Raw genomic sequence first — 22751 nt, 5'->3', positions numbered from 1 at the left:
AAAGGCTGTGTTTTGCGAGTTAGTGAATTGCCAAAGGAAGAAAGATTAACGTTTTTAAAGATGAATTCTAATCTTGTTTGCAGCATCCAACAATCACTCCTATCGAGATCGGTAGATGTATGGCAAGGTTGAGTAGTGTGATGTTGTGCTTTAAAAAATTTTGCTCTCGTTTCTCCCTTTCTAAGGGCATCATTAATGGGAGAACTTTTTTTTGTGTTCTTAGATTAAATATATAGTGAAAATAATGTTAGATCAGTTGTTAAGATCATAGGTAAAAAAATGGGAGAACTAATTATGGTGTTCTTAGAATAAAGATATAGTGAAATAATGTAAGATGTAAACTTTCCTTCTATTAAATCATTCTTCTATTTAACATAAGAAACTGAAAAAAAAATCAAACATTGTCTATTTACTTGTCAGCAAGACGACTACAATCTTCATAGGATCAAACATGAGTTTACAAAATAACTTCACAGTTTTTGTTTGATTTCTCATACATTTCGTAAGAAGAAGGATTACCGTTGCACAAATGTAAGAAGAGACTGGTGCCAAATCACAGGCATAACTCTTATATCATCTACAAATCTCATGAAGTGAGCAACCAATGCATCAAGTACTCGGTACGGCATACAATATTTCTTCTCCAAAAGAACTTTTATAAAGTAACTGCGTGAATAAAAAACATATCAGCACATTTTTTACAACTATTACATTAAATGGGAGAAGGTGATCTTACTATCTGACTCTCTCAGTTATAAAAGTCAAAAGATTAGTACACGTTTACCTTGTTGTGCCACAGTAATCCATCTCAGCCAGCTTGTGCAAGGCAACACTGCAATACAAGTCAAGATATTTAAAATATGCAACGAATAATCTGAAAATTGTGGAAGATGTTCTATTAATGAAATCTTTGTAAGCGTACCATGAGTGGAGCATAGGGATCGAACACTTTTCAAGAATGCTCCCTATAATTACAGCTTCTCTGAGATTGCATGTCCCCGACTGAATGAACAAATAAATACCTAAGGAACTAGTAAGAAAACAGTCACATTCTGATGATAGATTGCTCAAGAAAACATTACTGTAAACAAGTTGGTGTTAATTCTGGAGGAGAAATATAAATATACCTTACAAAGAGGGAATAGTATCCCTTGATTGAAGGCACTAGGCTTGAACAGGGACTTCTTTAAAGACTGGTACAGAGAAAAATGCAGCTTCTTGTGCTTCCTAATATCCTCTCTCACTGGCGGAAGTAAAACATAGTTATAAAACCGTCGAACTTGTGTGTCTTTCAAGTTGGAAGCAAAGATTCTTGTGGCTTGATACAAAGCGTTAGGTGACCATTTCTCTGGCTCGGTCAAGTATAATATATCTTCCCAGTGTTCCATTGAAGTAATAAGCTTAAATGCCTTGGGAATTTTCCCAACTGTATACTCACTCATCTTAAAACTCTCACATCAATCCTTAAAACAAATAAGAAGATTCAAAAGCTGACCTTGAGTCCAGGAACATAATCACCACGCTTGTAGTAAGATGGACTCTTCATGGCTCTCCATTCAGCAGTTCCCATTACATCTACACAAATCAATCCAATTCAATCGCACCATTACAAAACCTCCAAAAAAAAAAATGAAAGCAATTCAATCGCACCTGATGCTTCTCCTTCTTAGCATCTATCATCGATACAGAACTAAGACGGGTTTCCATTACAAACAAGGACTGTAACATACTCCTGAAACAAGCTGATTCATCAGTAAACACGAAAATCATCATCACCTGATCTTCACACCAAATCAAGCATCATCAACCTGCAATTTTCTGCTCCCACGGTTCAAGTATTACAATTTCTACAAGTTGAAACCAGTCTAAACAAAGTGATTACATACACTCATCGATAATTAATTAAATCGAACAATCAAAACATAGTCACCAGTACCAAATCCCTTGGGAAAAATTCACAAGTAACGAGACAGACGAAGGAATTCGAAAACAATAAAAACCTAAGAATCGTCGTCTCTAGAACAGGAAGGCAAAATGAAATTTAAAGAAGATGACGAACTGAGAAGACGTCGTCGATGTAATCGTCGGAGAAACGAGGAAGCATATCGGAGATTATGGTTTTGAGTCGAGAAGCGGACTCCGATTCTCTCGACATCGGGAATGTGAGCGCGCCTACTTCTTCAGCCATCATCGATTTCGAAGAGGATGGGAGATTTTTCTTTCTCTCCAAAATATCTCAACCAATCACAACACAGAAAACAACAAAGAAGAACTGCGTTGTGGATCAGTTCTATCCCAAGACCAAAATTTTTTATCTAAACCCACTATTTCCTTTTTTATTAATATAATTGGGATAAGAACACACAATAGTTCTGCCGTTAATGATGGCCTAATCAGATAACTCATGTGAGTATTTTAAATATAATTTAATATAACTGCTCTGAGATTTTTTAAATTGGATATTATCAGAACTAATATAATTTATTAATATGGAGTCCCATAAAAAATATATATATATATAAAGGAATTGGATGTGATAGAGTTCAACTATATTTAGGAAATATGTGCTTACAATATAAAAATACTAGATGATCTGGATTTTGGATCTACGTTTTAACTAATGTTGGCTTCCACAGCCATGAACAGAGCAAAGCCAACTGTTGCAAATACGATTACCTTTCTAATGCTTCCTGATGACATGCTTTTAAACTGCTTAGCCCGTGTCTCGAGATTGTATTATCCTACTCTTTCCTTAGTTTCCAAGAGATTTCGTTCTCTCCTTACTTCGCTTGAGATTTACGAAACCCGAACTCTCTTATGCTGCACCGAGAATTGTCTCTATGTGTGTTTACTGTTCCCTCGTGACAAAAACGGAGCACGTTGGTTCACTCTCTGTCGGAGACCGACTCAAATCACTGCTCCTAACCCTACTCCTAGATGGTTCACGCCACTCTTAAGACCATATCAATTGCTAACAATGAAAGAGAAAAAGTCGAGTGACAAGAATCTTTTGGTTTCATTCCCAACACTTAATCCTCCTTATATGAGTCGGTGGGATATGAGTCTAGCAGCAGTTGGTTGTAATATCTACCAAGTTGACACTCCGTCTAGGTTCATGTTCATGGACTGTCGGAATCACACTTGGCACAAGGCTCCAAGCATGCGGGTGTTTAGATGGTACCCTAGTGTGCGTGTTCTTGATACGAAAATATATATAACAGGAGGCGTTAAAGATTATCTTCATTCCTCAGATTGGATAGAGTGTTTCAATACCAAAACCCAAATATGGGAGCATGTGCCAAGCCCTGGTGCAAAATTTATACAGGAGAATAATAATATATACAATAGCGTAGCCATTGACGGAAAGCTTTACTTCTTTGGGGTTAGGAGTAATGCGGTTTACAAGACCAAGGAAAACAGATGGGATGAAATTGGATTAACGGAGATAGGTATGAGGTGGGCTGGCAATCCTGATTATTGTGTCATAGATAACATATGGTTCAATTATAGTTGGATATTAAAACGGCTCCAATGGTACGATATTGATAAAGGATCTTGGGAATTTTTAGAGGGTTTGGAGGAACTGACTAAATTACTAAAAGATTGTTACAAGATTCTTGTTAGATTAGAGAATTACGGTGGGAATATTGCGGTTTTGTGGGAGAAGAAGGTGCGTGAAGAGAAGGATATTTGGTGTGCTGAGATTGTGCTCGTAAAGCGCAATGAACATGAGATTTATGGTAAGGTCGAGTGGTGTAATGTCGTGCTTACCGTCCCCATAACATGTGAGCTTTTGACATCGTTTATTGTTACTGTTTGATTAATCAACCATTACTGCATTGATCTATCATTTATGCTGTTTTTTTTTCCTAATTTTTCTTCTAAACAGTCTACTTTGTATTTTTTTTCAAATTAGTAACGCAAATAAATATATAGTTTATATATATCAAACTTTATTCAACATTCTAAAATTAGTATATGTATATATATATATATATATATTATTAAAGCAATTAGTATCATAATTATGAGAAAATAACTTAATATGCTAATAAATCTCAGAATTTAAAGTGTCAGGATTTGATTCAGTCCTGTCCATTGCATAACCTTACTTGAAAGTCTAATACTTTCCATATATGTGTTAAGAGTTATCCTAATTAAAAATTTCTTACCATACATGAAATTTGACTAAATCACCTCATATTTATCCTAATAAACCCTTGATCAGAAAATATAATTTTCTCACCTTTTCAGTTTTCTTTTTTTTTTATTTGATTCCCTTCATTATCTTCAATGGGAAAATACAGTGGCACAAAGAACAGTGTTATCTTCTTCGCCGGAGCTCTCACGTCTCTTACTCTCATCTGGTCTTACTTCTTATTTTTTTCACCTTCCTCCAATTTCACCATTACCGGTTTACTTCACGACAAAGAACCGGTTAAAAAATGTTCCGGTTTAAACATGCAATTCGACCCGCCGGAGCCCGGTTTGTACGACGATCCAGATCTAAGCTATTCCATCGATAAATCAATCACAAACTGGGACGAGAAACGGCACCAATGGCTTGAATCACACCCGTCGTTCAAACCCGGTTTAGAAAACCGTATCGTTATGGTAACCGGTTCGCAATCCTCGCCGTGTAAAAACCCAATCGGAGACCATTTGCTTCTCCGGTGCTTCAAAAACAAAGTCGATTACGCTCGAATCCATGGCCACGACATCTTCTACAGCAACGCTTTGCTTCATCCGAAGATGAATTCGTACTGGGCGAAACTTCCGGTGGTAAAAGCGGCGATGCTTGCTCACCCTGAGGCGGAGTGGATTTGGTGGGTTGATTCCGACGCTATTTTCACTGACATGGAATTCAAACCGCCGCTTCACCGTTACCGTCAACATAACCTCGTCGTTCACGGCTGGCCTAATATAATCTACGATACACAGAGTTGGACGGCGTTAAACGCCGGCGTTTTCTTAATCAGAAATTGTCAATGGTCAATGGAGTTCATTGACACGTGGAAGAGTATGGGACCGGTGAGCCCGGATTACAAAAAGTGGGGACCGATCCAACGGTCTATATTCAAAGATAAGTTGTTTCCCGAGTCAGATGATCAGACGGCTCTGATTTATTTACTGTATATACACAAAGAGTTGTATTATCCTAAGATATACCTCGAAGCAGAGTATTATTTCCAAGGGTACTGGATTGGTGTAGTCGGAGGTTTCGCTAACGTGACGGAACGGTATCTTGAGATGGAACGACAAGACGACACGTTGCGTAGACGTCACGCTGAGAAAGTGAGCGAGCGATACGGTGCGTTTAGAGAGGAGCGGTTTTTGAAAGGCGAGTTTGGTGGAAGAGGTAGTCGCAGACGCGCGTTTGTAACGCATTTCACGGGATGTCAACCTTGTAGTGGAGACCATAATCCGATTTATCATGGTGACACGTGTTGGAATGAGATGATCAGAGCCCTTAATTTTGCTGATAATCAGGTGATGCGCGTCTATGGTTACGTTCATTCTGATTTGAGTAAGACTTCTCCCCTTCAACCTCTGCCGTTCGATTATCCTAATGATCCTTGGTAATTTTTTTCTTATTACAGTATGTTGACATAATATACTTACAGTTATGAACCATCATCACATCCATGCTTCTTCATAATTATTGATTTGGTGATGTACATATCTAGATTCTAGATATTGGTTATAATATCACAATCATATGAATATAGTATTACATTTTTTATTTATAATGCCAACTATAACTATAAGTGAGAAGAGTTGGATTAAAACAAGCAATATCACATTAACAATTTCCTTTTCACTTTTTTTGTACAACACCCATGCATGATGATGACAAGTATTTCACATTTAGTTGATTCTTGTTTACATAAGAGACCCAAGCTCTCGATTTGTGAATCACACAGATATGATATACAACCAAAGATTGTAAATCGAAATCCGGACGTAACCCATGATACATAAAAAATTAAAAACAAATTACTGGAGAGCATAAGTATATTTGGCAACACCATAACTCTTACTCCTTGGAAGCTTCTTGTGTTTACTCCCAAAACTAACCAAAGGACTTGTCTCATCAATTGTCTCAATCTCATGATTGTGATGACCAACAGAGGTTCTCGAACTCTTAGCCTTCAGCAATTTCGGTGGTTCTGGTCCTGGTCCCTGCCATGTATCAAGATTCATATTTCTAGCTGATGCAGCTCTTACAAGCTGAGCCACACGATTATCTTCGGCTCTGGCGGAGTATTGTGAGTGGCTAGCGCTGAAACTTCGCGGAAGAGCACTTACGTGGCATACCGGCATCCCAAAACCCATGCCGCTGCCAAGAAGATCATCTTGGGAAGACAACTGATTCATGCCTCGTACGTACAAGTCCCTAGCTTTCACCAGCATGTTTATGGGAACCTTCATGTACTTGCGTAGCTTCGTCTCCTTTTTCTTGCTCATGTTTATCTTTATCACAAAGTGACAATTCCAAAGAGAATCTAAGTGGCTGAACATTTAACAATGTCTTGCGATTATTTATACACATTTGAACTATATATATAAATGTATGTATATACACATTTGTACTACAGTATACGAGAAAATGATCTTATACTTAAATAGTCAAATAGAGACATAGAGTGAAACCAGCTAATTAAGGTTTTTTTTTGTTTCATCACTTGCAATAATGACTATTAGTAACGTTCATTTAGTCAAACAATAATATCACTCTTTGACAAAAAAAAAAAGATTTATGGCATTTGCGTACGGAGAGATGCATCATTGTATTCCAATAATTAACAGATGGCGAATTTTTTATTTTTTTGGTTGATTACTATTATATAGCACGAGACGTTGAATTTGCTTAATTATGATAACAAAATTAAATTTTGATACTCTTAAACGAGGAGCATATATAATTGTAAACAACCTAAATTATGAGACCCATTGCTAAAAAAATGTAAAGCCAACAGTTGACTTCAAAACTTAAAAGTAGGAGAGGTGAACACACTATCCATGAAATTAATTAAAATACTACTAACGTTTTTGGTAAATTAGAATAAACAAAATTGCAATAAAAGAGTGGCTATTTGGCTAATCGTGTGTATATCTTAGTAACAATCACAGCCCAAGAATATGGATATCTAATTAAAGCATTGAAGTTTATCATAGATGTCTTATAACCTAAAACTATGTTTTATGTTTTGAATATGTATATTTTGTGTACATATGTAGTTTTGAAGTAGTAAATCTTTGCCTGTACCAGTGATATATTAAACTTCATCATGCACTGAAAGTGAGCCTTTAATTTTTCAAAGTCAAACACTAGACGAATACATATATGGATTGGACCCCAATAATTGTAATTTGAATGCTATTGAAGACGTTTGATGGGCCTCAGTATTTGTAATCTGTACGTCTTCATTGTTATTGAGAGGCCCTTGTGCTATGGTCCATAATTAACCGAAGAAGTTATACCATTTTAATTCAGAAACAGAGCACCAAGTTTAGACCAAGTAAAAATGGTTGTTTACACATGTTTCCCCTTCTAGAAATAAAATAATAGATTACTTGTGTTACTAAACAAAAAAAAAAAGAAGGAAAACTAATAATAGATTAAGATTCAGATTCAAATCCGAAGGCTGTTGATAATAATCTTCTCATCATTACAAATAACAAAATAGCACGTGGACGGCTTCCTAATTATAGTATTGGATAAAGTAATCAGTTTTGTCATAGAAATATTCCTTTTAATAGTTCCTACTACGATCAGAAAACTTATGAATCAATAAAATATTTTTAGAACACACTCGTTGAAATTTTCCAGTTACTAAGAAATAAAAAATAAAACAATGTTCTCAAAAGTCAAAAACCAAAGGCTTGACCCGCGTTGAAAACGTTGCATATCCATCAATATATATCAGAACACTTTTATTTCACACATCCGAAAGAAGTTTCTCTAAGCGATATCTCAATTCTCAAAGTCTCAATGGAAGCAACATCACAGCCGTTTTTGTCTCAAAGTTACCTTAACGCTCAAGATACCGCGACAAGGACAACGAAAAATTACCTAACTTCGCTCCATTCAACCCGAAAACAACCTTCGAAGCCCTTATTAAAGAGGCCTGCAACATCATCATCATCATCCCCTTTGAATCCAATGCATCCTCATGTCTACAGAGTCGAGCCAGTCAACTTCAAAGAGTTGGTTCAGAAGCTAACCGGTGCACCTGAGCACGAGGTTGCGCAGGCTAAACTGCTCAAGAGTTTGGATGATGTAACAAAGCAGAGTTCTTCATCTTCTTGGGGAGATTTTTCATTTCAAAATCCTGCAAATCTTTCCCGATGGTAGTTTATAACATTTTTATGTATTTACTCTTTCAAAATGCGCTTTCTTTGATTGAGAGAGATGCTTGACATTCTTGTACTTTCTTTTGTTTTTTAGCTTTTTAATAAACAAGGAAGATGTAATCAACAAAGAGTTAATCATGTTATATTTAAGAATTTAACCTGTAACTTGCATAATTATGAAATGATTCAGCGATTCTATGTTATAAATTTTCACTAATCTTATAATTTTCAGACTCGCATTTTCGAATTAATTTTATTATGTTGTAAACCATTCTTCCGCAAGTCTTCCGGGATTAACGCATCTGTAAATTGATTGAATTATGCTATCTCACATTTTTTTTTTCCAGTTAATTCAACTTTTCCTCACTTATATTCCATTCTACTATAAATTAAACGAATTATGTCATTTATATTGAGTTTGTAATATATACAAATAATATGTGGGAATAATTTGACACTGTCCGTTACAAGAATAAATTGAATTAATCAATGATCCTATATACACATGTGTAACATGTGAGAATAATTTGTAATTCACAACAGTTGGAATACTTAACATATATAGCTAAGGGTTAATTTTCTTCTGTGTATAGATGTAATCAAGATGAGCGGTCAATGCCCTTCTCATCAAGCAATCTTCGTCGTCTTCTTTATCGCAGCTCTCTCCCACCACATCATGTAGTTTTGATTCTATCATTTCCTGAAACACAATAAAACATAAATAAACGAAGATATATAATTTTCGTATGAAATTAATTTACATGTATGTGTGTACGTATATATATGACTAACCAGACTAAGTGTCTCCGCAAGAGAGGTTGTGAAGGAGGCGAAGTAGGCCGGTTCGGGGCGAGCGGTGCACGTTTGCATGGCGGCGCAAAGGAGGAGAGCTATCGTGAGCAAAGTAGAGAGATTTTTCATTTTTGTGACTGTAGATTTAAAAATGGATATTGAAAAATCCAATGAGCAAACCACCTTTATATAGAGTCAATATTGGTCAACTGTTTCCGTTAATCTAGTTCTTATTTTAAGAACGAAAAAATTAGAGTTGTTTGTTCTTATCTTTTTCTTTTGTCAATGTTCTTATCTATTTTTTTTTTAAATATATAGTTACATAAAAGTAAAAAGGAGAATAAAAAACAAGGAGTTTTTATTATTCGAAATTTTTTAGTGCATAGATTGTTTATACAGAGAAAAGTGGATTTCATAAACATTAGCTTATGCCAATTACGATCATAGCTGTATATATATTTCTCATTTAACAAACACATAAATAAATTTAAACTTTTTTATACTGAAAACATCTATAAAAAATGTATATTAGGGACTAGGGAGGTTAATGCACTGCCGTGTGGCCCGTGTAAATATTTTTGACACTACTAACAACATACTGCAAAATATTGGGGCATGTTTGGTTTATCAAAAACGTTGACTTGTTGACCAAAAAACGTTGACAAGTTACGTAAAAACGTGAGGTAATAGTCAACTATTTTCTTAGCTTGGGCCAGATATACCAGTTTAAAGGCCCGTTAAAAATCAGGACAAAAACATGTATATCTTCAAATAATTTCATATACCACTTTAAAGGCCCACTTAAATAAGTTTGGGCCAGATATACCACCTGAGTATCAACTATCAACAAATAAGACCAAAAACATGTTGGGGTGTATTAAAAATAGAATTTTGGATGATTTTGGAGGATTTATGAATTTTTGGATTTGAGGAGATTTTCCGTGAGTTTTTAAAGTACTTTGGTGGATTTGTTATTATTGTCTATTTTTGAAAAGAAAAAATTGTGATTTGATGAGATTTGGTGAGACTTTAATGGGTTTTTAAGAAGATTCTAAACGAGAATATAACATAACAAAAAGATTTTTGGCAATTTGATCTGAATAGCATAAACTCAAAAATTTAAATTGAAAGGTACAAACAACTTGTGTTTAGGCAATTTGATTGACTTCATCCACTAGGAGCCGCAATAACAACTTGTGTTCAGGCTCAGACCATTGTTTATATTGACCTTTAGCTTTCACATCTTCTATATCTCCCATTGTAGCTTGGAAACTAAATCCATACAAAAGAAACAAAAAATTTTGTAAGCAACCATTAACTACGTACAAACGTTAATTACAAAGTGGTGAATGAATTTGGTCACGTTATTCTGTTTTCTCACACCAAAACAGAGCAACACTCCACCGTGAATGAATTTGGTCACAGTCACTATTACCTCTATAAATCAGAGAGAAGAAAAGATATATAAGATAGAGGGAGAGAGCCCAAAATTTGTTTTTATAGCAAAATCATAATTTGTTTTTTTTTTTAACCAATCCTACAAAACCATTCTCCAAGGTGGGATTTTCAAAATAGGATTTCCCTTACAAAAATGTATCCAAAGTCTCTCACAATCACTATTATATTTTTCTAAAAATAAAAGAATTTGGTTTTGAATAACAGTAGATTTGTTATGATTTTTGCAAATTGTTAATTGAATAACAGTGGATTGTGAGTGATTTTGAATGATTTTTAACAAATGTCATATTCAATAACAATGGATTTGAGATGTGATTTTAAAATCACTAGTTGAATAACAGTCGATTTTTAAAAAAATCACAAATCCTCCAAAATCCTATTTTGAATACACCCGGTACTGTATATAGTTTATGATTAAGACCAAAATCAGTACAACTGTCATGTTTGCATCCCAGTCCCCACCACTATATAATGTTTTAATATCACGAGAAACCAATCGACCATTTAAAGTCGCAAAGCATTTTTTCCGAAACTCGTTGGCTAAAAAAGCTACACTCACATAACCATTTGACCATATGCATGTACACATACGATACACTCCATGTATTGACATTTGTCTATTTGGAGCTACAAGGAGAATCATAATGACGTACCAAATGACGACACGCGATAAATCTCAACGAACACTCCACCACGAACATATAGATTATAAAAAGATACATCTAAAAAGCCATAATTAGTGGATTTCTATCGTTACTTTAATTACATCCATTTACTCATCGTCATACACACACCACACACAGATGTGTCAGGCCGAACGATACAAGGCGACAAAACCACGAAACATTAATTGGAAAAATATGTCGATAGATACCACCAACATGCGACGACGTGGAGACTAAAATTATCTTAAACATCAATATATATTATTATTTGTTACAGTCGAAGCTTTTTTTTTCTTTTCCATTTTTAAATGATTAATTTTTTTTGAACGAAAAGACCTTTCATTAAAGCTTAGGAATTCTTATACAAGAGCAAAGCCTCCATTGCCAGAAAATCGGCTTGACGATTCTATGATCGGGGAATAAAATTAAAAGAGCAATAAGTAAAATTTGATGATAAAACGAGCACATTGTGAAAAGTCTCATGAAGTTCATTTAGTTGGAGCTTCTGATTAAGGGTTTGGACCAGCATAAGCGAGTCGAAAACGAAAGAGATTCTTGTGATGTTCGATTCAATTGCAACTCTTATCGCGGTAAGAGTTGCCAGTGCTTCGGTCATGAGGAAGAACCAACATGAATCATTAAATATTTGCATAGAAATGGCAGATTTTGTTAAAGAAAATTTAAAAGAAAAGACTGTTGCATGTTAACATCCATTGCCAAATATAATTTAGCGAACATTTAGGTTTTTACCAGTTTACAGATTTGTCGTTTTAGGGCCTTTTTAAAATTTTCTTTGAGTGATTAGATAACTTTACATGCGTTATTTAGATTATGATTAATATAAAAGATATAAGATTTGCCTAAAACTTTTTAATAAAGTTTTCCTCATCGACTTTAATTAAAGATTCAAAATTAGTGACCTATCTAAAGTTCAAAACTGTAGCCGTCGACTAAGTAATTTTCCTTTCATAATTATATATATTTATATACTATACTATATATTTCCTAATATATAGATGGAAAAAAATCAAAATGCTGTTGGATTTTCATTCATTATTTTAACTGCATGGATGAATCATCAATTGTACAAGATCCATATATAATACGCATCAAAAAACTGATATATGTTTCCTCAAGCAAAGGGAAGTTCGTTAATTAGCATAAGGGTAAAGAATAATGTCGTCTTAGACTCTTAGTGATTCGCATCACCATTATGAGTTAAACATCCAAGAAACTAGATATATGATAAATAAAGATTCTATGTACGTATGTCTACAAATATGAAAAGAAGAGAATTAATGCAATTCTAAAATTTTCAAAAAAAGTTAGATATATGATAATTTTCAAATTAGTTTTTTTGGTATGTACATTGGTCATTGTCCGGATTCCACTTTGGTAAGATACATGTGTGAGTTACATACAAATTGTTTTTTATTATATCATTAAAATGTTATAATCTTATAGAGCAGCCGACACTATTGTAGGCGAAGTCTTTCGAACTTTTAAGTTTTAACGTACAACTTTATATGTAACTAGTCTAAGAAGAGAGTTTTCTTCTTATTAACAGCAAAAATGTCATCAATATACTTGATTTGTAGGGGGTTCTAGGCTACGTATATATGTTGGGCAAACCTAAAATATTATAAAGTTTAGGAATTAATATATATATATATATATATATATAATCTGATTATATATTTACGTGTTAAGGTTCAACGAATATTCAAGCTAAAGTTGTGCCATCATTTTTCAAGTAAACTGTTGTGCTTTCCGTCTTATAAACTTTTTTTCATTTCCCATGATGGATGCATTGTATTCCGTAGCCTTTGATACAATAATGACGTGAATTTTTTTTTTTTGATTTAAAGACGTTTGTAATTCCACTTTAGAAAAGTCATTGTATCAAAAATTTAAAAATCGAGTGACCTGTATAAAAAAATTTAAGAACGTTGTATAATTATAATAACTTCTGCTAATTAACAAACCTTAGAAGATTATCGTAGGAATAACTTTGTCGTCTCATTTTTGAAACGATTACGTATACTGGTCATAATAAGCCCATTGAAAGCTGGTTCATCAGCCGGGCACAAGCTTGGCTCTTGGCACATCGACCGGTCTGCCATATGACTTTTCCAGTGATTAACAATAGTAATATTAGGTCCCTCCACTCGAAAACTTTAGTAGTTTAGTGTACACCACACATTAATGTATATTAAAAACATACCATAATAATATATATAGACTTAAGATGCACAAATTTCACGTAAGAGTAAAGAGCATATCTATGCGATGGAATATTGATTTAATTAAAGATAAAATGAAAATTGGGATCATAGAAAAAGCTAATATGTGAAGCTTTTCTTTGGGCATTAAAGTTTGATTTCACATGAGACCGAACCAAAACATGAGTCTGGCTATTTATAAAGCTGCGTGTATATAATAAGTATGAAAATCATCATATATGTCTTTTGTCCTCTCTGCTTTATTTTATATGAAATGCATGTGGCCGTTGCTCCACATTTTGTTTTTCTGATCATATACTGTATAAACTTACTAAAGGTATAAATCGTGTGATCAATTTAAGAATATTTTACTAGAAATCTATACTCGGGCTTGCATGATTAAATGTCTAAGCACATTTTTTGCATTCTTATATCCTCGATTTTTCAGTATTTTTGTTGAATCATCCTAGTCTAAATTTGCTACATATATACTTAATCGACGTAGTATTATTACTTTTTATCTTCAATGTTTCCGTGTAGCAAGCAAGTAATATACTTTATGGTCGTAGGTTAACTTATAGGGTTCTTTACAAAAAGCATTGGTCTCATCTCTCATGCAAAGCACCAGTTTGGTTCAGTTAAATTGTAAAGTGTATGCGTTCCTTAGATTCTTTCTTTCTTTTTTGGTTTTAGTTAATTTACTCCATCTCTCTTCTTTCTTTTTCCCCGACTGAAATGATGATTGTAGTCCCCGTCCAGTGTGTGTCCAACTGTCCATCCCGTGTTAAAAAAAGAATTAGAGAAGACAAATTAATATAATAAAGAAAGATTTTATTTTTCTTTTAAAAAAGATAATTAAACAGTGAACATATCTATATAAAAAAAACAGAAATCTTGAACAAGAACAAAGAACTAGAATCACTCTATTGTGGCTGTCAATATCATAACAAGTATATGTTCACATTCCAAATTTACACACAAAAATACTAAGTTGAAGAATATATCATAAACTATAAACAAACGTTGGTTGGAGAGAGTAAATATGAATGATGAATTATGATGAATGAGATCTCAAATGGTCGTGGGAACGTGTTCTTAAATGTATATAATATTATGATTTTTGGTTGAATCTTCTATAACAAGCAATTCACGAGAAGATTAGATGAAGTATTCAATTTCAATACGAATGGGTGAACCTTTTCTAGGTGGATAAAGAAATATCTCATTCTTGAATTTTTTTTTAATATAAAAAACGTTTGAAATATGAACTGTTTTCTTCATCACTAAGCTATTACAGACATTTGGTTATATTGAAATTTCAAATATTGTTAAAAATCAAAAAAAAAAATTGGAGGAGTTATACTTATATGGACCCAAAACGAGCTATGGTGTCCCACGAAATATTTCCTGCTTTTAAAAAAGTTGGCTGTACAAAATAAAAATTTCAAGTTTTAAATTTTTAAACCCCACCATAGTGCAACATGACTCAAAAGCTGTTTATACAGTATAATCTACGGCCGTACAATCGTATTTTTAAAATATTACCAAATTACCCCTCTTGGTTTGTCAATAAATATCAGCCTCCAACAATGCAATTCTTCCCTTTTCCCCTCCTAATTTCTCTCATCTCTCTATTAGAAAAAAATTTGTTATTATGTTGTCCACTGTACCGGCCTTTTCATTCTCTGAACCGGGTTTGGTTAATCAATTTTCGGGTTTCCAAACCGGGTTCACTCCTTGGGAATGGGACTGCTCTGATCTCTTTTTCGTGGACCAAATGTCCCTTAAACCGGCCGTACCAAGTCCTTCTTACGGTGAATCAGACACCGGTTCCGTCAGAATTAATTCCGGTTCTCATGACATGAAAACTGGTTCTGACGAATCTTGTCTCGGTTTCGTCAAAACTAGTCCCGGTTTTGACGACGCCAACCAATCAGTCGGTCTACTGTGCTCTCAAGCACACGAACCAGACTCGGACGACCCAAAACAATTGACAGCCATCACGAATTCCGGTTCTGGAGAGCAGAACCATAACGGGAAAATATTAACTCAACCGGAGATGACGGAAGAGCGGAAGAGGAAGAGGATGGAATCAAACCGGGAATCAGCGAAACGGTCGAGAATGCGTAAACAGAGCCACATCGATAATTTAAGGAACCAAGTAAACCGTCTTGATTTAGAAAACCGTGAGCTCGGGAACCGGCTCCGGTTAGTATTACACCAGCTTCAACGAGTGAACACAGACAATAACCGGCTCGTAACGGAACAAGAGATTCTGCGGTTGAGGCTATCGGAGATGCGACGGGTTTTGATCATTAGACAACTTCAACAACAGCAGCAATGGGAACTTCATAACCGGAGAATGATCATGACTGAACATAATAACCCATCTTCAACCATCGATCAACTTGTCTAAGGAGAAAAAAATATATATATATAGAAAAAAAAAATAAGAAGAAAAAAAAAAAGAGATGAAAGAGAAAAAAAATCTCTCTATGTATCTCTCTATCTCTCTTATGTAAATGAAATGGAAACGTTAGGAAGAGAAAGTGATAGTTTTCTAATATTCCACTTTCTCTTTTCTATATTGTTACTTTAATAAAGAGAAAAACAAAAAAAAACAAAAAAATAGAAGAGATTTTTATTTTTCCCTCTCTCGTGTTCATTCATTCGTGTATGATAAATAAAATAACTAAAAAAGGGTTATTAAATTAATACTACATTATTATTACTTAGTGGAAAGGCTTTGTTGTGCGCATTACATCATCCATAAGGCCCATAATCCTATTTGTCCCGAACGTAAATAGGCGAACTATGGATTAGTTCGTTACATTTCGGCCCACACAAACTCTTGGATCATTAAGCACAATAGTTTAGGCCCTTAAGTCTATTTACGTTTGAGGCCTTGTAAACCCTAAAACCTTATCTTTGATGAAGAAGAACAAGGGCCGATGATAACCCTCGTTTGGTTCTGTTCTTGATGTAGAATCAAGATTGTGATTATATTTGAAGTAAATTAAATAATCATACAAATCTAGATTCAGAACTCGGAAACGAAGAAAGAATCAGTAGTACAACGATTTTCTAATTTCCTCTCACAAAGATACAACACAGAACATATAAAGAAAAGAGTAAATAAAAAACAGAGCTTTTTTTTTTTTGTTTGTTGCCGCATCAAGACTAATTTTGAGTTTATCAGGTTGTTGTGTAATGAAAGTAGTCGCCATTGTTTCTGTTGTTGTTCTCAGCGATGGGGCTGCTCACGGAGCTGTTATTAGAAAGTGAACAAAACGTGGACTTTTGCAAAACCCCTGTAGGAGAAGATCCCAGTGTTGGGCTATTCGTTGTGCTGTTTAGTACTTCACCTAGAGGACCTCCTAAGGAGTTTCCCCACGAGATTGGTATCCAAGTATTCACCTTTTTGGCAGCTGGCTCCATCGTTGTTTCCTCGGTTTGGATCGAAAGATCAATCTCGCGGGATAGCCTGAGAGGCGAGAGTGTGGTTTTTTCTTGAGCATTGTTGTTGTTGTTGTGTGAGGAGGAAGGAGATGATGATGATGCTATTGGCATTGACATTGAAAGCTGTGTCCAATCTGATTTCAGCTCTTCAGGCCAAGAGTTGTGATTGTGATTCCCTGAATACTTGTCTTGGTTGCTGCTGAAATCCAAGTACGATGATCCATAGGTCTTTGACGTATCCGCATTAGGGTTGAGTAGTGAATCAGAGGATATGTGTCCAAACTCAAAAGGGTTGTTGTTGTTGTTGTTGTTTCTCTGTTTCTGATGAATAACAGGAGATTCCTTGGGTTGTAAGTTGACGGTGGAAGGATATATTTGCGGATTTCGAACTCTGTTTTGCAAGAATCAGTGAGTGAATGATCATGAAGGGAATATGCAAAAAGTATCAAAAGATATGTTTTTCTCACCTGTTGTTGTTAGGTAGAGACTCTGTAGAAGGATTGATATATTGACCACCTCCAATGGCGAGGCTGCGGTTACTATTTGATGCACGCCTGTTGTTACTATTACCAGCGGCGACAGGCTGTTGCGGTGTTGTTGTAACCGCTTTGGATGCGGCAGTGGCAGTGGCGGTTTGGCCAGATTGGACTTCCACAGGCTTTCTTGAACGATGACGGCCTCTGTTGATGTGTCTTTCACAGTATTTCTGATCAGGAACAGCGTCTCTTGAGCACCGCCATTTCTTCCCATCTGTTCTACGGCATCTCCCTGGCTCAGGATCCATGTTCCCTCCTGCGAAACCGAGATGAAAAGTTCCCCATCCGACTGCAAACAAAGCCAGATATAAACACTCTTGTTAACCCATTGCTAACAAAATCTCTTATAGGTGCACAAATCTTGAAAAACACCTAATAGCAATCAATGTTGCAAAGACTTTTCAACAGATATGACATTAAAGAACACACTCACTGAGCATTGACAAATGACAACAAATCACTAAAAGCACAAATCTTGAAAACCTTCAAGAACAATGTTATGAAAGAGTTATAGCACCAAAGATAACATCAAATACGTAGCTAAAACCTGATTCTTGGATTATGCAACCACACACCACAAAAGACTTGAATCAAAATCCCAACAGTTTGACAAACACACATGATCATCAATGATTAAGCTATGTGGAACTAGAAAAGGAGCTTACAAGAACTAGGAGGCAAAGATCCAAAAGGATAAAAAGACTTCTTGATAGAGATGAGGAGACTACTAGGAACAGGGACATTGGCAGTGATATACTTATAGATCAACGCTTGTTGCTCTAACTCAGCCCATTGAGTCAATGTAAAAGGACCTTTAACACTTGTGAAGTTCCCTTGCATGCTCATGTTCATCATCATACCACCAGAACCATATCCTCCTCCTGCATTCCACAATACAAAAATGTTTTTTTTTTTCAAGAAAACAAAATAAAATTATAAAAAAAAAAACCCATTCGACCAAATAAAAATATATTATTATCAGACCTGAGTTTCTAAAGTAAGAAGGTGGAGGAATCTGGTGAAGGAACGGGGAGAGAGAGCTCTTGTTATGACAGTTATTATCCAAACCGACATATTTAGTGAAATCAAGAGCTTGTGGTTTGTCTGAGAAGCTAAGCATTTGTTCTTGCCGGCGAGAATCAGAGGAGGAAAGAGGAGAGGCAGATCTCAACAGAGGAATGCCTTGGTGAAACGGTATCGTTTTGCAGTAAGAAGCTGCAAAAGAAGATGAAGAAGACAAGTTATCTTCTTCTTCCTCTCTAGTTGTTGTTGTTCGAGCTAGCTTCAAGCTTCGTTGCAAGTAGTAATCATCACCGTTGAATCCGGATCTGTCTTGCTTAGTACCTCTGAGTTCTTGTTTTTGACCCGGTGTTTCATTACTAGTAACCGACCCAAGAATATGAACACCAATATCCATAATAAAGAAGTAGCTAGTGATTAGAAAAACAAAAAAAAAGTAATAAAAAGTTTAGATAATGACTTGAGAGATAGTTGCCATGGGAGGAAGAAAGCTAGAGCCAAAAAAGCTCAGAAGAGAGAAGAGAGAGAGAGAGAGACAGAGGGAGAAGAACGAGGCGTAAGTTTATTTTATTTTTATTTTTTTTTGTTAATAGAGAGAGAGATGAAGCTTTGGGAGGAGACAAGAATGGTGTGTACCTAAAAACACAATCCGGATCTCGGACATGTTACAACATATTTATTATTAATTTTGCTTTTTAGTTTCTTCTTCTTCTTTGTTTTTATAAAAAGTTTCTTTTTTGCTTTAAAGGTACTACAAACTTAGCTTCCAATTTGTTCCTCATTTTTTTTCATTTTAACTGAGTAGTAGTAAAAGTAAAAGTTTTTTAATCTATCATTCGTTGAATCAAAGGTTTTGTAAATTATATGGTCCCAAACCATTTAATTTAAGTAGGCTATTTGTGTTTTATTTTGCAGTATTTGGACATATTCCCCAATTTGTAGGCGATTTCTTTATCGGGGTTATTATTTTAGTTTTTACTAATTTTCTTTTCTTGTGATATGTTTGCATTTAGGGAAAACTAGCTGTAACGTTGTTACAAATGGGTAGAAACTAGCTGTAAGCCTTGTAACTTTGAGTTATTAGGATAGTTGTGGTAATGTTCGTAAGATAAATATACAGCAACACATTTACGATGAGTAATACACTTCATTCATTAGAGTCGGTGAGTATATATATTGATATATATCTGAATCGTTGTAATTTTTGTAAAGATTTGCTTCTTTTTTTTTACCAGAATTTGCAGAAGGAAACAAAGGGGTACACTTTAAGTGAGATCTTGCAATTTGTATACGATATTCACGCTTTCAGTGAAGTTTTTTTAGTCTAGGATACAAATAATAATAGAATTGTCCTATTCAAATAATAAATAGTGTTGAGCGGAGTACCAAATATTTATCAAGATTCACGTGGTTCCAATGATATTTTTGGACCATCTCTCTTTGGTCGCCTCCCCGAGGATTCCTTTTAAGTTATACATTGGATGGGCCATTTTTATTCTTGATGATCCTATGTCTTGAGTAAATATTACATCAACGGCTATCATACCGCAACTACAAAGTACTTTGGATGTTGTTTTAGCTGGATTTTATTTTCGTTGCTCAGTAATATTGCTAGATTTGATGTGCTTATAGTAAGCGTCTTTAATTTATGTTCAACCATAAATTAAGTGACACTAGGATATGAGTTATGTGGAACAATTTATTTCGGATTATACGGCCTTTGGTTTTGGTGCATCACCAATTTGTTCTTTAGTCATAAAATCTGACGTTAATGACAACAAAGAGTTTCAAGGAACGTAACGCTGATACAAAACTTTAAACCTTACTAAAAAAAATCTTTATTGTCAACTGTTTTGAAGCATATGTGTAAGTGTAACGGACCAAAAAATGAGGAATACAGAAACTATTTTGGAATATTGACGTAGCTTATGGAGAAAAAGAGAGAATATAATAACGATGGAAAGAGATAAGACTACCAATACCATCCAACACGAAACGTATATGTTAGTTAAAGCTTTGCGTAAATGTCCCAAGAAGAAACTAACTCACAAAAAGTCACAAGTGGTGTGCATGCATCGATGATGTAAATAATTACCACTCAGATAAAATTACGTAGTGAAATAAGTCATTTAGTTACCTGATACTATGGTCCTGTATCAACAACAAAACATACGACGGCGAAACAACGATTTATCGGGCATTCACTAACCATCATAATTCGATGAAATTATTAGCATTTTCATATTTTGCAAGTTTAACGAACTTCATCTCAATGTTTTAACCCATAAATTTGAGTTTCATTGGATGATATATGAAATTGACGGACTAACATGATTACGCCAGATTTTTTTTTTCCTTTATAAGGTATTAAAAGATTTCAGTTTTGTGTAGAAGAAGTTTTATTATATTCACTTACTAAACGAAGTTTTCTTTTGACACGCTCCAAATTTTGTATTTTCGTAGTGTACAATTCTGTGAAATTTCTAACGAGATTCTTAATCTTAGCAAGGTCCTGAAGATTTTACTGTTTGTAATATTAAATGGTTATTAGAAAGAAAAAAAAGTACTTAGCTAAAGTGCATTGTTTTACATAAATTTTTGCGGGCAACTTTTTTTGTACGTTTCGTAGTCTCCTCTTGTGCATAGGTTTCGACCTATATCCCCCTGCTTACAAAACCAATGATAATAAACAAAACTAAAAATGAATAAAACCAATTCTTTATGCAACCAAGGCATTTTTGGGAAACGGATGCAGACATTTTTATATCCGAATATTTTGACACTTCATGACGGTCTACAACGTAACAGTGTTTCAAATAATTACGCGAAAATGTATTTTATAATAGGTTTCATGGACCCAAAATATATACTTCACGGAGTACATGTATTTATGTTTTTTTTTTTTTGAATAAACATGTATTTATGTTTTACATTGTTCAAGCATGTACTTATGGATATAATTGTCCATATGACATTCTATACGTGTCTAATTATGTTAAATAGCCTATCATCTAAAAAAAAATTGAATATTTTCGGACGATAATTCTCCCTTTGAAAGACTTTCTTCTCTCATTTTCTTGGGACTGTTCGTTTGAAGATTTTGTGTCACATTCCGCTGGTTTTACCGATGAGAGCTCTCTTCTTCTCTTCTACCATGGTTTATGGCCTGGATAACAAGGCCAAGCAGTTGTGAGCAAGTCCGTTTCTCTGGTACCCTATTATTTTCGGTTTCATCCTAGTTCAGATCTGGTACTCGGAGATCCTATCCTTACGAATCTACTGTCTCCTTTCCTCCGCTGGTTTATTCCGGCGAGAATCCCTCCCTTCTTCCGTCGGCTGAACTTGTCGCCGAAGAGACCGTCTTTGAATGAACAAAGTCTATGGCAACAGCCTCCGGAATCTTTCCTCGCCTTCAATGGCCGCTCGCCTCCAGATATTAGCTTCACAACCACCGCTGACTTCTTCTCGGTTTCCATAACTGATTACCTCTGCCTCATTTAAGCTCCAACGATGTGCCTCCTCCGCCAGAGCTGCACGTCTCCGCCAGATCTGCTCCTCTGTCGCACTCCGTGGGACATTTTGGCTGGCGAGAACCTTTGTCTTATTCCGTTGCTTGTCACCATCAACGGTGAGACTTCCGTTATCTCATCGAGGTCTCCTATCGTCCACCGGTCCGCCTCCGACCATCAGCAGCACATCTCTATGCTTCCTCGTTTCCAAGCTAGGGTTTTAAGGGTTGGACCACTGCTGGGCTAGGAAATTAGTGGGCCAATATATGATTGTAAGCTCATTAAGCTTATTAGGCTTGGTGGATCATAAGCCCATTTATGGCTTTCCTTTTTTCGTGGAGTGTTCATTATCGCAAACTTCCTTCTTTATGGAGAGAATATTCCTGCAATTATGCTTGTATCTTCTCAGTTACTCATGCTCCTGTTTATTTGTATTTAAGAACAAGATATACCAACAGCGGTTTCAAATATATTATTATAGTTTCAAAACGCATTCATTAGATCGTAAGGGTTCCCACTTCCTCTTTATGAAAAGAGAGACTTATCTATCGGATATTCTTCTGTTGAGAGGTGATCCTGTCGTGGACCTCTTTTCAAAAATGTTAGATAGAGGCCGAAGGTGTGACGATAATGTTCACATTCCGGTGTTGAGATACCGTGGCTTTTCTAGGCAGTTTGTACGCCGATTTGGAACTTCGCGTGCTGGTGTATGGCAATTGAATGGAGCCCCTC

General features: G+C 35.2%; 6 protein-coding genes and 2 pseudogenes across 12 annotated transcripts; 4 read left to right on the top strand and 4 right to left on the bottom strand.

The window, feature by feature from the left end:
- Positions 1–350: 350 nt before the first annotated feature.
- LOC104716353 (bystin-like) lies at positions 351–2303 on the bottom strand. 6 transcript variants are annotated; one of them, XR_015567984.1, is made up of 7 exons: positions 2060–2303; positions 1651–1732; positions 1496–1575; positions 1128–1243; positions 923–1030; positions 785–832; positions 544–666 (listed from the first exon to the last, which is right to left on the bottom strand). XR_015567984.1 is itself a non-coding variant. In XM_087468160.1 (4 exons), exons 1-4 carry the CDS (start codon positions 1440–1442, stop codon positions 516–518), a joined length of 594 nt encoding a protein of 197 aa, XP_087324286.1. In that variant the 5' UTR covers positions 1443–1489; the 3' UTR covers positions 351–515. The 6 variants fall into 6 exon arrangements, 1 of the variants encoding a protein (XP_087324286.1); XR_015567983.1 differs by having other exon boundaries at positions 1809–2263; XR_015567982.1 differs by lacking the exon at positions 2060–2303 and having other exon boundaries at positions 1651–1792.
- Positions 2304–2638: 335 nt separating this feature from the next.
- Positions 2639–3820, top strand: LOC104719934 (putative F-box/kelch-repeat protein At4g11750 pseudogene; annotated as a pseudogene).
- Positions 3821–4137: 317 nt separating this feature from the next.
- LOC104716352 (glycosyltransferase 6) lies at positions 4138–5743 on the top strand. Its single transcript, XM_010433737.3, has one exon. It carries the CDS (start codon positions 4294–4296, stop codon positions 5581–5583), a length of 1290 nt encoding a protein of 429 aa, XP_010432039.2. The 5' UTR covers positions 4138–4293; the 3' UTR covers positions 5584–5743.
- Positions 5744–5778: 35 nt separating this feature from the next.
- LOC104716351 (uncharacterized) lies at positions 5779–6539 on the bottom strand. Its single transcript, XM_010433736.3, has one exon. It carries the CDS (start codon positions 6520–6522, stop codon positions 5998–6000), a length of 525 nt encoding a protein of 174 aa, XP_010432038.1. The 5' UTR covers positions 6523–6539; the 3' UTR covers positions 5779–5997.
- A 1416-nt stretch (positions 6540–7955) lies between these two features.
- Positions 7956–8567, top strand: LOC104716350 (VQ motif-containing protein 29 pseudogene; annotated as a pseudogene). Its single transcript, XR_015569104.1, has one exon. The product of XR_015569104.1 is annotated as a VQ motif-containing protein 29 pseudogene (transcript).
- A 180-nt stretch (positions 8568–8747) lies between these two features.
- On the bottom strand, positions 8748–9303 carry LOC109126796 (putative phytosulfokines 4). Its single transcript, XM_019230640.2, has 2 exons — positions 9151–9303; positions 8748–9058 (listed from the first exon to the last, which is right to left on the bottom strand). Exons 1-2 carry the CDS (start codon positions 9277–9279, stop codon positions 8924–8926), a joined length of 264 nt encoding a protein of 87 aa, XP_019086185.1. The 5' UTR covers positions 9280–9303; the 3' UTR covers positions 8748–8923.
- A 5712-nt stretch (positions 9304–15015) lies between these two features.
- On the top strand, positions 15016–16145 carry LOC104716349 (uncharacterized). The gene has a single exon (XM_019231056.2). It carries the CDS (start codon positions 15150–15152, stop codon positions 15909–15911), a length of 762 nt encoding a protein of 253 aa, XP_019086601.1. The 5' UTR covers positions 15016–15149; the 3' UTR covers positions 15912–16145.
- A 419-nt stretch (positions 16146–16564) lies between these two features.
- Positions 16565–19203, bottom strand: LOC104716348 (growth-regulating factor 2-like). The gene is made up of 4 exons (XM_010433733.3): positions 18475–19203; positions 18156–18371; positions 17422–17779; positions 16565–17345 (listed from the first exon to the last, which is right to left on the bottom strand). Exons 1-4 carry the CDS (start codon positions 18905–18907, stop codon positions 16691–16693), a joined length of 1662 nt encoding a protein of 553 aa, XP_010432035.1. The 5' UTR covers positions 18908–19203; the 3' UTR covers positions 16565–16690.
- Between the last annotated feature and the right edge of the window lie 3548 nt (positions 19204–22751).

The sequence above is a fragment of the Camelina sativa genome, chromosome 10 (assembly GCF_030686135.1).
Source record: "Camelina sativa cultivar CO46 ecotype springtype chromosome 10, ASM3068613v1".
NCBI classification, from domain to species: domain Eukaryota; kingdom Viridiplantae; phylum Streptophyta; class Magnoliopsida; order Brassicales; family Brassicaceae; genus Camelina; species Camelina sativa.
Note: the sequence above shows the minus strand (reverse complement) of the source record. Positions and strands in the feature narration are given on the sequence as shown.

What these genes read in the sequence shown, in the direction of transcription:
- LOC104716353 (XM_087468160.1), bottom strand. Translation starts at nt 1,442, where the DNA reads ATGAGTGAGTATACAGTTGGGAAAATTCCCAAGGCATTTAAGCTTATT. An exon ending in TACTATTCCCTCTTTGTAAG is followed by an intron (nt 1,003 to 1,127) that starts GTATATTTATAT and finishes TTGTTCATTCAG; the next exon opens with TCGGGGACATGCAATCTCAG. An exon ending in ATCCCTATGCTCCACTCATG is followed by an intron (nt 833 to 922) that starts GTACGCTTACAA and finishes CTTGTATTGCAG; the next exon opens with TGTTGCCTTGCACAAGCTGG.
- LOC104716352 (XM_010433737.3), top strand. Translation starts at nt 4,294, where the DNA reads ATGGGAAAATACAGTGGCACAAAGAACAGTGTTATCTTCTTCGCCGGA.
- LOC104716351 (XM_010433736.3), bottom strand. Translation starts at nt 6,522, where the DNA reads ATGTTCAGCCACTTAGATTCTCTTTGGAATTGTCACTTTGTGATAAAG.
- LOC109126796 (XM_019230640.2), bottom strand. Translation starts at nt 9,279, where the DNA reads ATGAAAAATCTCTCTACTTTGCTCACGATAGCTCTCCTCCTTTGCGCC. An exon ending in TTGCGGAGACACTTAGTCTG is followed by an intron (nt 9,059 to 9,150) that starts GTTAGTCATATA and finishes ATTGTGTTTCAG; the next exon opens with GAAATGATAGAATCAAAACT.
- LOC104716349 (XM_019231056.2), top strand. Translation starts at nt 15,150, where the DNA reads ATGTTGTCCACTGTACCGGCCTTTTCATTCTCTGAACCGGGTTTGGTT.
- LOC104716348 (XM_010433733.3), bottom strand. Translation starts at nt 18,907, where the DNA reads ATGGATATTGGTGTTCATATTCTTGGGTCGGTTACTAGTAATGAAACA. An exon ending in TTCTTACTTTAGAAACTCAG is followed by an intron (nt 18,372 to 18,474) that starts GTCTGATAATAA and finishes TGTGGAATGCAG; the next exon opens with GAGGAGGATATGGTTCTGGT. An exon ending in TCTCTACCTAACAACAACAG is followed by an intron (nt 17,346 to 17,421) that starts GTGAGAAAAACA and finishes CTTGCAAAACAG; the next exon opens with AGTTCGAAATCCGCAAATAT.